Source organism: Hyla sarda, chromosome 9 (genome assembly GCF_029499605.1).
Source record: "Hyla sarda isolate aHylSar1 chromosome 9, aHylSar1.hap1, whole genome shotgun sequence".
NCBI classification, from domain to species: domain Eukaryota; kingdom Metazoa; phylum Chordata; class Amphibia; order Anura; family Hylidae; genus Hyla; species Hyla sarda.
The window spans coordinates 22,462,816-22,475,074 of NC_079197.1; the positions used below are offsets into that span (position 1 = coordinate 22,462,816).

The window sequence follows — 12,259 nt, forward strand, 5'->3', positions numbered from 1 at the left end:
GGATAGGGGATAAGTTTGAGATCACGGGGGGTCCGACCGCTGGGGCCCCCTGCGATCTCCTGTACGGAGCCCCGACAGCCTGCGGGAAGGGGGCGTGTCGACCTCCGCACGAAGCGGAGGCCGACACGCCCCCTCAATACAACTCTATGGCACAGCCGAAGCGCTGCCTTCGGCAATCTCCGGCTCTGCCATAGAGATGTATTGAGGGGGCGTGTCGGCCGCCGCTTCGTGCGGGGGTCGACACCCGTAATCTGGCCGGAGAGCCTGGCCCCCGTACAGAGAGATCGCAGGGGGCCCCAGCGGTCGGACCCCCCCGCGATCTCAAACTTATCCCCTATCCTTAGGATAGGGGATACGTTTTTCACCACTGGACTACCCCTTTAATAGAAAATCTCTGGATATTTGTATCTTGATCTGCGTTATTTTGCAGTGTTTTTTTTTATTTTTAATGGTAATAAATGGACTGTTTGTCCTTCTAGGAATGGAGCTGTTTGAAGAGGCTCTGCACAAGTGGGAGCAGGCCCTAAATATGGGGCAGAGGGGCAGCCCCTGTACCCCAACAGTAGCAGCTCAGAATAGCGAGATCAATGATGAGGCATCTACAAGTGTACTTGAGGTGGGTACCACATCTTTTGTGCAGGGACATGGATATCTGAATGTGCCATCTAGTACCTACAGCTTACTTTGTGGGGGGCACTGCCTTGGCATATTCTGGTTGTGCAGTAGAAATCAGTACATGTCAAAGATTTCCTAGTTAGTAAGTTCTGTGGCAAAATATGCATATGTTTTAAATTAGTAAAAGGTAATGAGCTGCTGCCAGAACTTTCTGGTACCAGCTTATCTACTATGGGGAAGGAATAATTGGGCATGTTGAAATCCACAAAGCCTGGTCTTTTTTGTCATTATGTACATTAAAGGAGTTACCGTATTTTTCGCCCTATAGGACGCACCGGCATAGAAGACGCACCCAATTTTAAAAGTGCAAACTCTAGGAAAAAAAAAGATTCTGAACCCAACAATGATCTTCAACCTGTGGACCTCCAGATGTTGCAAAACTACAACTCCCAGCATGCCTGGACAGCCGTTGGCTGTCCGGGCATGCTGGGAGTTGTAGTTTTGCAACATCTGGAGGTCCGCAGGTTGAAGACAACTGGATAGGAGGTAACACTCACGTGTCCCCACCGCTCCGGACCCGTCACTGCTGCCCTGGATGTCGCTCCATCGCTGTCGCTGAGTCCCCGGGGTGTCCCCGATGCTCCGGACATCGTCTTCCCCGGGATCCACGCTCTCCGTCGCCATCATCACGTCGCTACGCACGGCGCTCCTATTGGATGACTGGACGGTGTGCGTGACGACATGACGTCGAAGGAGAGCACCGCCATGCAGGGGATCCCGGCACGGAGCAGACACCAAGGAGGCATTTAAGGTCCCTCCCGGTATTCTGTAAGCTGTTCGGGACGCCGCGATTTCACCGCGGCGGTCCCGAACAACCCGACTGAACAGCCAGGTCAGCTTTGATCGCCACGTCTGAAGGGTAAATACAGGGCATCACCGTGATCGGTGATGTCCTGTATTAGCTGCGGGTCCCGGCCGTTGATGGCCGAGAGGACCGCCGTGATAGGTGTGTATTCGCCTTATAAGACGCACCAACTTTTCCTCCCAGTTTTGGGGAAGAAAAAGTGTGTCTTCTACGGCGAAAAATACGGTATGCAGGATTAAACGTATCCCCTATCCGCAGGCCTATCCGGTGCCCCACTCTCCTCATGAATGGAGATAGGTCAGCCACGGCACGAAGCAATGGCCCACATGCCCCCTCCATGTATCTCTATGAGAGAGCCACAGATGCAGTGTTCAGGTATCTCTGGTTCTCCCATAGGGGGGCGTAGAGGGGGCATGTCGGCCATTGCTTCATGCCGTGATTGACTGTAGGATGTGCTGGAAATACCAGATCAATCCATGGAGACCTCACCACACACTTTACAGGACTTACAGCATCTACTGCTAACCTCTTGGTGACAGAAACCCAATTTTTATTAATACAGATATATTTTTTCCCATCTTTTTTTTTTTTCTAGATGTCCCAGAACAAAGACTTATCAGAAAAGTTAGAGTCCTTGCTGAGCCGTGCCTACAATTTGCAGGAAGAATTTGGGACCAACATTCCCTCTGACTCCATGCTGATGGATCTGGGTGAGTATTGGATTCTGATGGATAAAAGGATCATCTCACCTCTTATGCTCCATCTGAACCACATTATGGTTATTGCTGTACCTTTTTGTTGAGATCCCAGTCCAGGATTTGGGGATCATGAATGAAAAAAGGCATTTATTAGGGAATTCTGTAGATCGCGTGAACATCCATTGATTTCAGGAGACACCCTGCCATTTTTATTTTTGCAGCAGTATTCAAGGGCAAATAATGGACAATAAAGATAAATAGCTACCGCCATCATGAGGCCTCTTATTGGAGCATGCTATTTTTCTTTGATCTTTTTCCAAACAGAAGGCGCCCTGATGCCATTACTGGAGGGCGGGAGGCAATTACGAATGGATGACGATATCAGCACCACATCAGACGAATCCTTCTTCTCCGCAGCAGAGGTGACTTATTTGTATATAGTAGCAGATAAATATTACATTAGTTGCATCATTAAAGGCTGACTCCTCAGTGCCTTCTTTCCATGCAAGTTTGACCATATATTCCATATTGCTTTTTTGTACCACTGTTAGTATATCAGTCAGCCAAATACAGCGGTCCCTCAACTTACAATGGCCTCAGGTTACAATATTTCCAACATACAATGTTACGGACAGTCCAGATCTGTAAAACGTGTAAATGGCCGGAAGAACTGATTAATCAGAATGGGCATTCACTGGTAAAACCCCTGTATTACTGAAATGTATGCACTGACTGGTGTCTGGTAGCGCCCTCTACAGTACAGGGAGGTATTACATGTTCTGTACTACTCTTTACCTGTATTACTGAAGTGTATGCACTGACTGGTGTCTGGTAGCGCCCCCTACATTACAGGGAGGTATTACATGTTCTGTACTCTTTACCTGTACCAGGGTTAGCTGCTGCTTTGGACACCAGGTGAGGGCGGCTCCATGTTACTTTTTTAGGACACTGTGTACTGTACAGGACCCTGAAGAAGCTCCTGTCCTCTACATAGACAGTGATTTTACACTTAAATTTATATAATTAAAATCCAAATGAGACTTCACAGACAGGATTTACCAATATACACAAACGGAGCTTCGGGCCCAGTATTATTACATAGAAAAAGCACCAAATACTACAATAATATATCACAGAGTATCCAGAAAAACCTGATATCTCATACACTGTTATAATATCAATTCACCTATTGCCCAGTACTTTTGTGCCACCGACATGACGGGAAACGCTGAACCTATAATCATACTGTTATAAGTGCATAAGTATGTATGGTGCCAAAGTATTCTCACCCATAATGCTGGTGCCTCACCGCTCCACTACCCCAACAGTTGCTGTTTCAGCTCCTTCTTCAGGGGGCTCTAACATGTCCGTCATCCCTTACCCCTTATGTTTGCAAGTAGAGTTAATTATAGGGCGAATGGACATAATAATGTTAATATGATTAAGGGTAATGATTATGCGAGATGTGCTAGAGGACTAATATGTATACTGATAGACACAGTGATTTACAGCTTCCAGGTGCTCTTTCTTTTATATGTAAGGACTTGCTTTATCTGTATTAGGCTGCATTCACACCTCGTTTTTTACATACGGGTACCGGCTGGGGGAGGGGCAAATTGGGCGCTCCCGTACCCCAGCCGGATCAGCCCGAGACTCCATTTACTTTAATGAGCCGACCGGAGTCAAACGGTGACTCCGGTAGGCTCAGTTTTGACCCGTATGCGGTTTCTTGACTGGACCTAAAACCGTAGTATACTACGGTTTTAGGTCCTGTCCAAAACCGGATACGGGTCAAAAATGAGCCGACCGGAGTCACCGTTTGACTCCGGTCGGCTCATTAAAGTAAATGGAGTCACGGGCTGATCCGGCTGGGGTACGGGAGTGCCCGATTTGCTCCTCCCCCAGCCGAATCCGGCACCCGTATGTAAAAAACGAGGTGTGAATGCAGCCTTAGTCATACACTTATTTTTCTTTAATCCTCCCTTTTTTCCTATTTGTAATGACATTTTGGGGCTTGGAACCAATTATCAATGATTTCCAGAGTTATAGTCTTAACATACAATGGTCCTCCTGGAACCGATCAATATTGTAATTTGAAAGACCACTGTATTGTACACCCACGTTATTATTTGTAGTTGCCCATGTTCTTTTGACATTAGGTTATTTGTTAATTGGACATTTTTGCTTCTCAGCTTTTTGAGTCTCTACATCTGAATGAAGGCCCATTCATACCAGCCAAGCCTGCAGCAGCCTATGATGAGGCAATGAAACTGGTTAAATGTGGGGAAGTAACTTGCCGGACATTAAGGTAAGAATCTATGACAAAACATTCAGTCTTGGGGTATATTTTTACTTTCAGCAGATCCCTTTTTTTCCTAACCTGTTTCTATTTTTTTTTTTTCTGCAATATTATGGTGGCTGCCATCTAGGTTGAGCTGTTTTTAACAGCATTTACTGATCTGCTTCATGGCAGGACCCATAAACATAGACGACAATGGAAAGGAGCTGTCCCTTTTCCGAGGTCAATCTAAAAGGAGGAGTAGGCTGTTCTCTGAGCAAAAGCTTATTTGTATCTATACCACTGTTTCCCAAGCGGGATGCTTCCAGCTTTTGCAAAACTACAACTCCAAACATGCCGAGACAGCCAAAGGCTATCCGGGCATATTGGGAGTTGTAGTTTTACAACAGCTGGAAGCACACTGCTTGGGAAACACTGGTCAATACACTGGTGTCACCTTTAACTGTAATCCTCTCTGTGCTATGAAAGGCATAACCAAGAAATGATCTGTACAGAACAGAAAGGGTCAGCTTAGTTTTAGGCCTAGTAGTAAACTAGGAATGGAAATTTAAAGAAAAAAAAATCACAAAAAATTCTTAAGCAAAAATATGGTTAATATAAAAACATGATTCAAGCAACCAATGATTTTCTGATGACACATTCCCTTTAAGAGCATGTACACACGGGAGAGGAAGAGGTCATTTTACCCTTAGACTTGGTGGATTTTGGTGCACTGTAGTCCCACATGATGCAGCTAATCTCCACCCTGGCTACCCCATGTAGTTTCTGCACCGAAACTTGTCAATAAGGCTATGTTCACATGGCGGAAAACAGGGGCGGACATTCAGCAAATTTGCATGTTCCATCTGCTAGGACCGCTGGGAAATGCGCCATCTCCAAAGACTGCAATAAATTCCTGAGCGGAATCCGCAAAAACGGAGAACATGTTTATTGCTTCTGCGGACACCGAAATTGGGATTTCTGCAGCAGATGTTTCTGTCGCGGAAATTCCGTCATGTGAGATGTGCAGCACAATTCCATCTAAATCAATGGGACTCTGCTGCAGTGGAATTCCAAAGCGGAATTCTGTTTGTAAATTCCGCCGTGTCAACATAGCCTAAGTGACTGTGTCACTTACAAATTATAGGATATTCCTTTTAGCAGATTTCTGCTGTGTGAATGGGGCCCAAGGTCACAACAGGGATGCAAAAAATACAGTATGTACAAATCCATGCTCCAGGGTGGGACTGACATCTATCTGTATGTGACAGTAGTTATCATTAGTAATGAAGACATTGATTCAAAAGCAGTAGGAAGTAAAAGGAAGAGTTTTACCTTAAAACATGAAGTCAGGCTTTTTATACTTTCAGGACTGAGCTCTTGGGATGCTACAACGACCAGGACTTTCTGGCAAAACTTCACTGCGTCCGTCAGGCCTTCAAGGTATCTAAGCCGATATGTCCTTTCGTAGCTAAACTATCTTTATCCAGGGGAGAGAGGAAATAAAACTAAACTGGATCTTCAATTACAGCTGTTACTCCAGGATGAAGGCAATCGGTTATTTTATGGTGAAGTTGGAAAGCAGATGGTGACGGGACTTATGGTGAAAGCAGAGAAGGTATTGGCCGTTGTCCATGTTTGTAACGGTTGTGTACTTGTGTGTTAACATCAAGCTGTTCATTGAGCACAATCTTTTTATATTATATTGTAAACTACTAGAACCCCAAGGGATTCATTGAGAACTATAAGGAGATGCTGCTGTATGCATCAAAGGAGGAAACGTGGCCCACCACACAAAGGGAACTTGAAGGACGTGGGGTAAGGAAACTTCTTATTTTCTAGTATTAAACATTCAAAGAACCCAGAAGAGCCCGATGTGTGTTACATTCCCACCCAATTGATGAAGGCATCTCTTTTTGTTTAAGGGGAATTCCACAACATAAGATCTTATTCCCTATCCACAGATTGGGGATAAGTGTCTGATCACGGGGGGGGGTCCAACCACTAGAAGCCCCTGCGATCTCCTGCCAGGCACCTTGGCTCTTTTCCCTTACTGTCGACTACTGCACGAAGCTGTGGCCCACACATCGCCTCCTTGTTTCTGTATGGGAAAGCCAAAGATACACAAGCGCTGTATTTCTGGCTTCCCCATAAAGATGGAGGGGATGTGTCTGCCACAGCTTTGTGCCGTGGTCTGCAGTTGTCCGTGCACAGAGCGAGGTTGCTCCTTGCATGAGGAGTGCTAGGCAGGAGATTGCGGGGGGGTCACAGTTTTCGGACACCCCCATGATCAGACAATTATCCCCTATCCTGTGGATAGGGCATAAGAACTCATGTACCAGAGTTCCTCTGTAAAGGCAGTATTCCAAAGGGTATTCCAGGTGTAGCAGGAGACACCTATTCCTAGAATATACAGTCACTTGCTGATTAATGCTGATTCATTCGCACAATTGCTCAACGAAGGGACCTTAACAGAACTGCAGCTTCTCTCAAATTTTTTCATTTGCTTAAATGGTCCTAAGTATCAGTTCTTTGCATGCTGCCTGTATGTAAGGGGCACTGAGCAGAAAACACAAGGGGGCTTTGGTCAGACCACCAGTCAGTGCTAGCAATGTGGCGTTATGTGGAGGGAAGAATGAAATATCGCACTCACCCGGTTTATGCCGAAAAAATGGTGGCTTTATTCCTTAATACCCATCAGGAACAAGGGGTCGGGAAGAAGAGAACTAGAGCTCAGCTGAGCTCGTGGAATGACTGTCCCGTTTCGCGGGTTATCCGCTTGGTCACGCCTTGGCGTGACCAAGCGGATAACCCCGCGAAACGGGACCGTCGTTCCACGAGCTCGGCTGAGCTCCAGTTCTCTTCTTCCCGACCCCTTGTTCCTGATGTGTATTATAGAATAAAATCATAATTTTTGGACATAAACCGGGTGAGTGCGTTATTTCATTCTTCCCTCCATGTTTGCCCTACTATATATCCATGTAAGAGCACCCCCGACACTGCCGCACCATCCGTCCATTTGTAAACACAACAAACCTCATTATTCAAAGGACTGTTTTTTCACACTACAGTGCCGGCACTCTGTCTTTTGCTACCCGCAACGTGGCGTTATGTGCCATGGCACATACCCCTTTACATCTTTATTGGGTTTGGACATAAGTGTTTTATATAAATCTAAGTACATTAACTTTCTAACTTGCTTCCTCCCACTAGTATTCTTTCTAAAAGTAGGGTCAGACGTAGCTTATATGCAGCGTATTTTATGCTGCGCAAAACCTGCTGCATAGTGACAAATACACTGTATATTCTCCTATGGGCAGAAACCTAGTGCTACCCAGCATCAGCCCTGTTTGTGCAATGAGGTTTGGAGGCGGGGCCAGCATGCCGAGGTGAATGTGACGTGTGGGCCCGCCTCCAAACCTCACTGCGCACACAGGGCTGCCGCGGGTAGCCCAGTGTGTCTGCTCATAGGAGAATACGCAGCGTATTTCTCACTGCGCAGCATGGAACACACAGCGTAGACCCTACGTGTGACCCTACCCCAAAGGTTTACAAAGCTGCTCTCCCAACCTTTATGAAGACATAGGGCTTTGTGCATTTCATGTGCCTTGCCGCAGGCTATAGGTGATTACGTCAAGCCCACCCATAACTTGCATTGTTATTCACTTGCATTGGGTAAAATACGAAGCGAATGCAGAACATGATACAATCACCTGCAGAATGCTTGTAAGACTGAGGTTTTATATGGAGCACTTCTTGAAAAATATTTTTGTTACAAACATTCGTAGAAATTCCTGTGCTCAGCCTATGTTTTCTGACTAAGTAGAGACTCCATGTGGTTTCCCCAATCTCAGGATGTATTTTCTCTCCCACATCGTGATGAATAAAAGCTGAAAATGCAGCTTTTGTACAGCTCTCATTTCATCTCAACCTGTGCTGCATTTTGATGCAGTTTTTGAAGCCTAAAAAAAAAGAGAGAAAGAAGCGTAATAGCCCCTGGGGTTTTAGTAGATCGACAGTCATATTAATACCACTGCATACGTCCCTGTACATTAGAATGAACATTGGCCAATTACAATCCCAGACAGTTTTTTTTTTTATTTTTATCCATAAATCAGTGTTTTCCAAACAGTGTCTCCAGCTGTTGCAAAACTACAACTCCCAGCATGCCCGGACAGCCAAAGGCTGTCCGGGCATGCTGGGAGTTGTAGTTTTGCAACAGCTGGAGACGCACTGTTTGGAAAACACTGATATATGGATCAGCTTCCAGTATGTATCAGCACAGCAGCTATTTGAGATGTAGCTGAGCTCGTTATTTTTACTATCCCCTATCTCAAATGTGGCCGATGATACAAAACAGCAATTTCCATTTCCCTAAGCTGCTTTTTTGCTATGTAGTTGTAATTACAACTACACCTGCCCTTATTGTGCTGAGATCAGGAATCTGTATCAAGGGAGAAGACTGCAATAGAAAAACATGTAACAAGAACATATCTCCCAAAGGAACGGCTCATGGAGTAATACAAACAGAACACAGTAGGGCAGTGCTTCTCAACCTTTTTTCCCTGAGTACCCCTTGACAGCCCATTCCCCAAAAAATTGTACCCCCATATTAGAGACATTTTGTAATGATTATAGTACAGTAGTCCCTCAAGGTACAATATTAATTGGTTCCATGATGACCATTGTATGGTGAAACCATTGTATGTTGAGACCGTAACTCTATGGAAACCTGGTGATTGGTTCTGAAGGCACAAAATGTCATCCAAAAATAGGAAAAAGTGAGTATTAAAGAAAAATAAGTAGATAACTAACATAGATAAAGCAAATCCTTACATATAAAAGTAATAAAGATCTGCTGGGAGCTGTAATCACTGTCTATGTAGAGGACAGGAGCTTCTTCAGGGTCCTGTACAGTACACGCAATGTCCTAAAAAAGTTAAATGGAGCCGCCCTTACTTGGTGTACAAAGGAACAGCTAACTGTGGCACAGGTATAGTACAGAACATGTAATACCTCCCTGTACTGTAGGTGGCGCTACCAGGCAGCCAGTCAGTGCATGCACTTCAGTAATACAGGTGTTTTACCAGTGAATGTCCATTCTAATTGGTCAGATCTTCCAGCCATCGACACGTTTCACAGATCTGGACTGTCTGTAACATTGTATGTTGAGTCTGGTTTCAAGTTACAATGGTCTAGAAAAGACCATTGTATGTTGAAACTATTGTATGTTGAGGCCATTGTAAGTTGAGGGATCACTGTATAACTCATATGCTTTACTTTCTTCTCCTCTCCCATCTTCCCAGTCCCCCGATTTACAGGTGACGTCTTCTCTAACCGGAGTTGTTTACTTTTCTTTTCTTCACTATCTGGCCTAGACCGCCATTAAGATTCCTCCCATACAAGACTTCTCCACAGACCCAGCCAAGCAAACATTTTAGGCTCCTTTCTGCAGTACAATACCCACCTATTTACAAACTCCCCATGTTTATTGTCACACACACACAGTAATAGTACCCGCTTTGCATCCCCATAAAGTTGTTAGGCCCCCTCTGTGCCCCCAAATATAGCTGTAGCCCCCAAACTGCCTCCATATATAGTTGTAGGCCACCATACTGTCCCACTTTGGTGCTCCTCTGGTCTGGGGACCTATTGCAGGAGGTCCCCGGTCTGCAGGGGCAGTGGAGCAACAAAGCTGATGGTAGTTACTGCCCGCAGCAGCCCAGTGCCCGTACTTCCCCTCTGCTGTCCTCCTGCTCTGCTCCTCGGTGCAGTGACGTCAGGCGACCATTTTTTTTCAAAGTGGTCCAGACCAGTAACCAGTGGCTGTGGCTGCCCTTACTGATTTTTTTTTCAAGTACCCCCTGGAGAACTGCTGAGTACCCCAGGTTGAGAACCACTGCAGTAGGGAGTATTAGTCTCCTCTTGTCATATCAAAAGGGTACTCCCATGGAAAAAATTTTTTTTTATTTTTTAACAACTGGTACCAGAAAGTTGAACAGATTTGTAAGTCACTTCTATTAAAAAAAATCTTAATCCTTCCAGTACTTTTTAGGGGCTGTATACTAAAGAGAAATCCAAAAAAGAAATGCGTTTCCTCTGATGTCATGACCACAGTGCTCTCTGCTGACCTCTGCTGTCCATTTTAGGAACTGTCCAGAGCAGGAGAAAATCCCCATAGCAAACATATGCTGCTCTGGACAGTTCCTAAAATGGATAGCAGAGGTCAGCAGAGAGCACTGTGGTCATGACATCAGAGGAAATGCATTTCTTTTAGGGATTTCTCTTTAGTATACAGCCCCTAAAAAGTACTGGAAGGATTACGATTTTTTTTAAAAGAAGTGATTTACAAATCTGTTTAACTTTCTGGCACCAGTTGATTTAGAAAAAAAAAAGTTTTCCAAGGTAAAGGGGTACTTCGGAGGAAAAAATGTTGTCAGATCAACTGGTACGAAAAAGTTAAACAGATTTGTAAATTACTTCTATTTAAAAATCTTAATCCTTCCAGTACTTATCAGCTGTGAGTTGTAGTTTTACAACAGCTGGAAACACCCTGGTTGGGAAACACTGTCCTGGATTATGAGAATGATGAGTTTGGGCATGGGATAAAAAACTGCTTTGTCTCTGGCTCCTCTGCTTTGCTGCCAATTTCCCCAAAATAATTGTTTGTCTTTTTTTTAGGTGGTCTGCATGAATTTTTTTGACATTACGTTGGATTTTATCCTAATGGATGCCTTTGAGGACCTAGAAAACCCTCCGACCTCTGTGATTGCTGTGCTACGTAACCGCTGGCTGTCTGACAGCTTCAAGGAAACTGTAAGCAAGAATAAATGTTAAGATAATTGGTGTCTGACATGGAGGACATTGTGCAGGGAAATAGGGTTTTTCTGGTGCCCGGACAACAATTGTGTTTTTTTCGAATACTATTTGGTCCATAGGCCAATTATAAGAACGCCGATCGAGTGTTGAATGGAGCTGCGGTTGGACATGCCCACTGCAGATCCATTCCACTTGTAATCTCTTTACTCTTGTATCTTCATTTGGCTCACATTATAAAATGGGAACACCCCTTTTAAAGAGTGAAAAAATATAAAAAAGTTATTTATTTACTTAGACGATATATAGATAATACAAATCAGATAGAAGCTGAAGGACATTTACCCATTATTTATTCTTCCCAGGCCTTGGCAACAGCTTGCTGGTCGGTTTTGAAAGCAAAAAGGAGGCTTCTCATGGTAAGAATACAAGCAGCTGGAAAGTGGGAAAAAATACATGTTGATTAGCTGAGCATTTGCTTGTATGCAGGGGGTATTATTGGAGGGGAATGTTCTTGTGGAAGTGCAGGGACATGTTCATTCTCATAATGATGTGAATGTGACCTTACATGTAAGATTTAAAGGGGTACTCCGCCCTTAGAATAGGGGATAAGATGTCTGATCACGGTCTCTCTGCTGCACCCGGCGTACGTTTAGAGTGTCAGGTACAGCGCCGGAGGCTTGTGAAGTCACGGCCGTGCCCCGCTCGTGACGTCACTGCCACGCCCCCTCAATGCAAGTCTATGGGAGGGGGCATGACTGCCATCCCGCCCCTTCCCATAGACTTGCATTGAGTGGGCATGCCTGTGACTTCACGAGCGGGGCATGACCATGACGTCACGATCCTCCGCCCCGCGTCGCCAGTCATTCCAGCACGGAGCAAAGTTTTCTCCATGCATCGGATGTCTGGGGTGCCGCAGCAGAGATCGTGGGGGTCCCCAGCTTTGGATAGGGGATAAGATGTCTAGGGGCGGAGTACCCCTTTAAG

At 45.1% G+C, this 12,259-nt stretch overlaps 1 protein-coding gene and 1 long non-coding RNA gene across 3 annotated transcripts in view; one reads left to right on the plus strand and one right to left on the minus strand.

The window, feature by feature from the left end:
• Nucleotides 1-12,259, plus strand: part of MIGA2 (mitoguardin 2) — a 30,475-nt gene that overhangs the window by 13,892 nt on the left and 4,324 nt on the right. For both annotated transcript variants that reach the window (XM_056538770.1, XM_056538771.1), the window contains exons 6-14: nt 480-616; nt 2,076-2,190; nt 2,503-2,600; nt 4,371-4,486; nt 5,827-5,899; nt 5,988-6,074; nt 6,176-6,274; nt 11,138-11,272; nt 11,638-11,691. In XM_056538770.1, the coding sequence (XP_056394745.1) occupies nt 480-616; nt 2,076-2,190; nt 2,503-2,600; nt 4,371-4,486; nt 5,827-5,899; nt 5,988-6,074; nt 6,176-6,274; nt 11,138-11,272; nt 11,638-11,691 (914 nt within the window). The remainder of the gene's footprint in view (nt 1-479; nt 617-2,075; nt 2,191-2,502; nt 2,601-4,370; nt 4,487-5,826; nt 5,900-5,987; nt 6,075-6,175; nt 6,275-11,137; nt 11,273-11,637; nt 11,692-12,259) is intronic.
• Nucleotides 5,805-12,259, minus strand: part of LOC130290739 (uncharacterized) — a 34,164-nt gene continuing 27,709 nt past the window's right edge. Inside the window, exons 2-4 of the long non-coding RNA XR_008847676.1 lie at nt 11,618-11,707; nt 8,170-8,418; nt 5,805-5,936 (exon numbers count right to left, since the gene is read on the minus strand). This is a non-coding gene — a long non-coding RNA (uncharacterized LOC130290739). The remainder of the gene's footprint in view (nt 5,937-8,169; nt 8,419-11,617; nt 11,708-12,259) is intronic.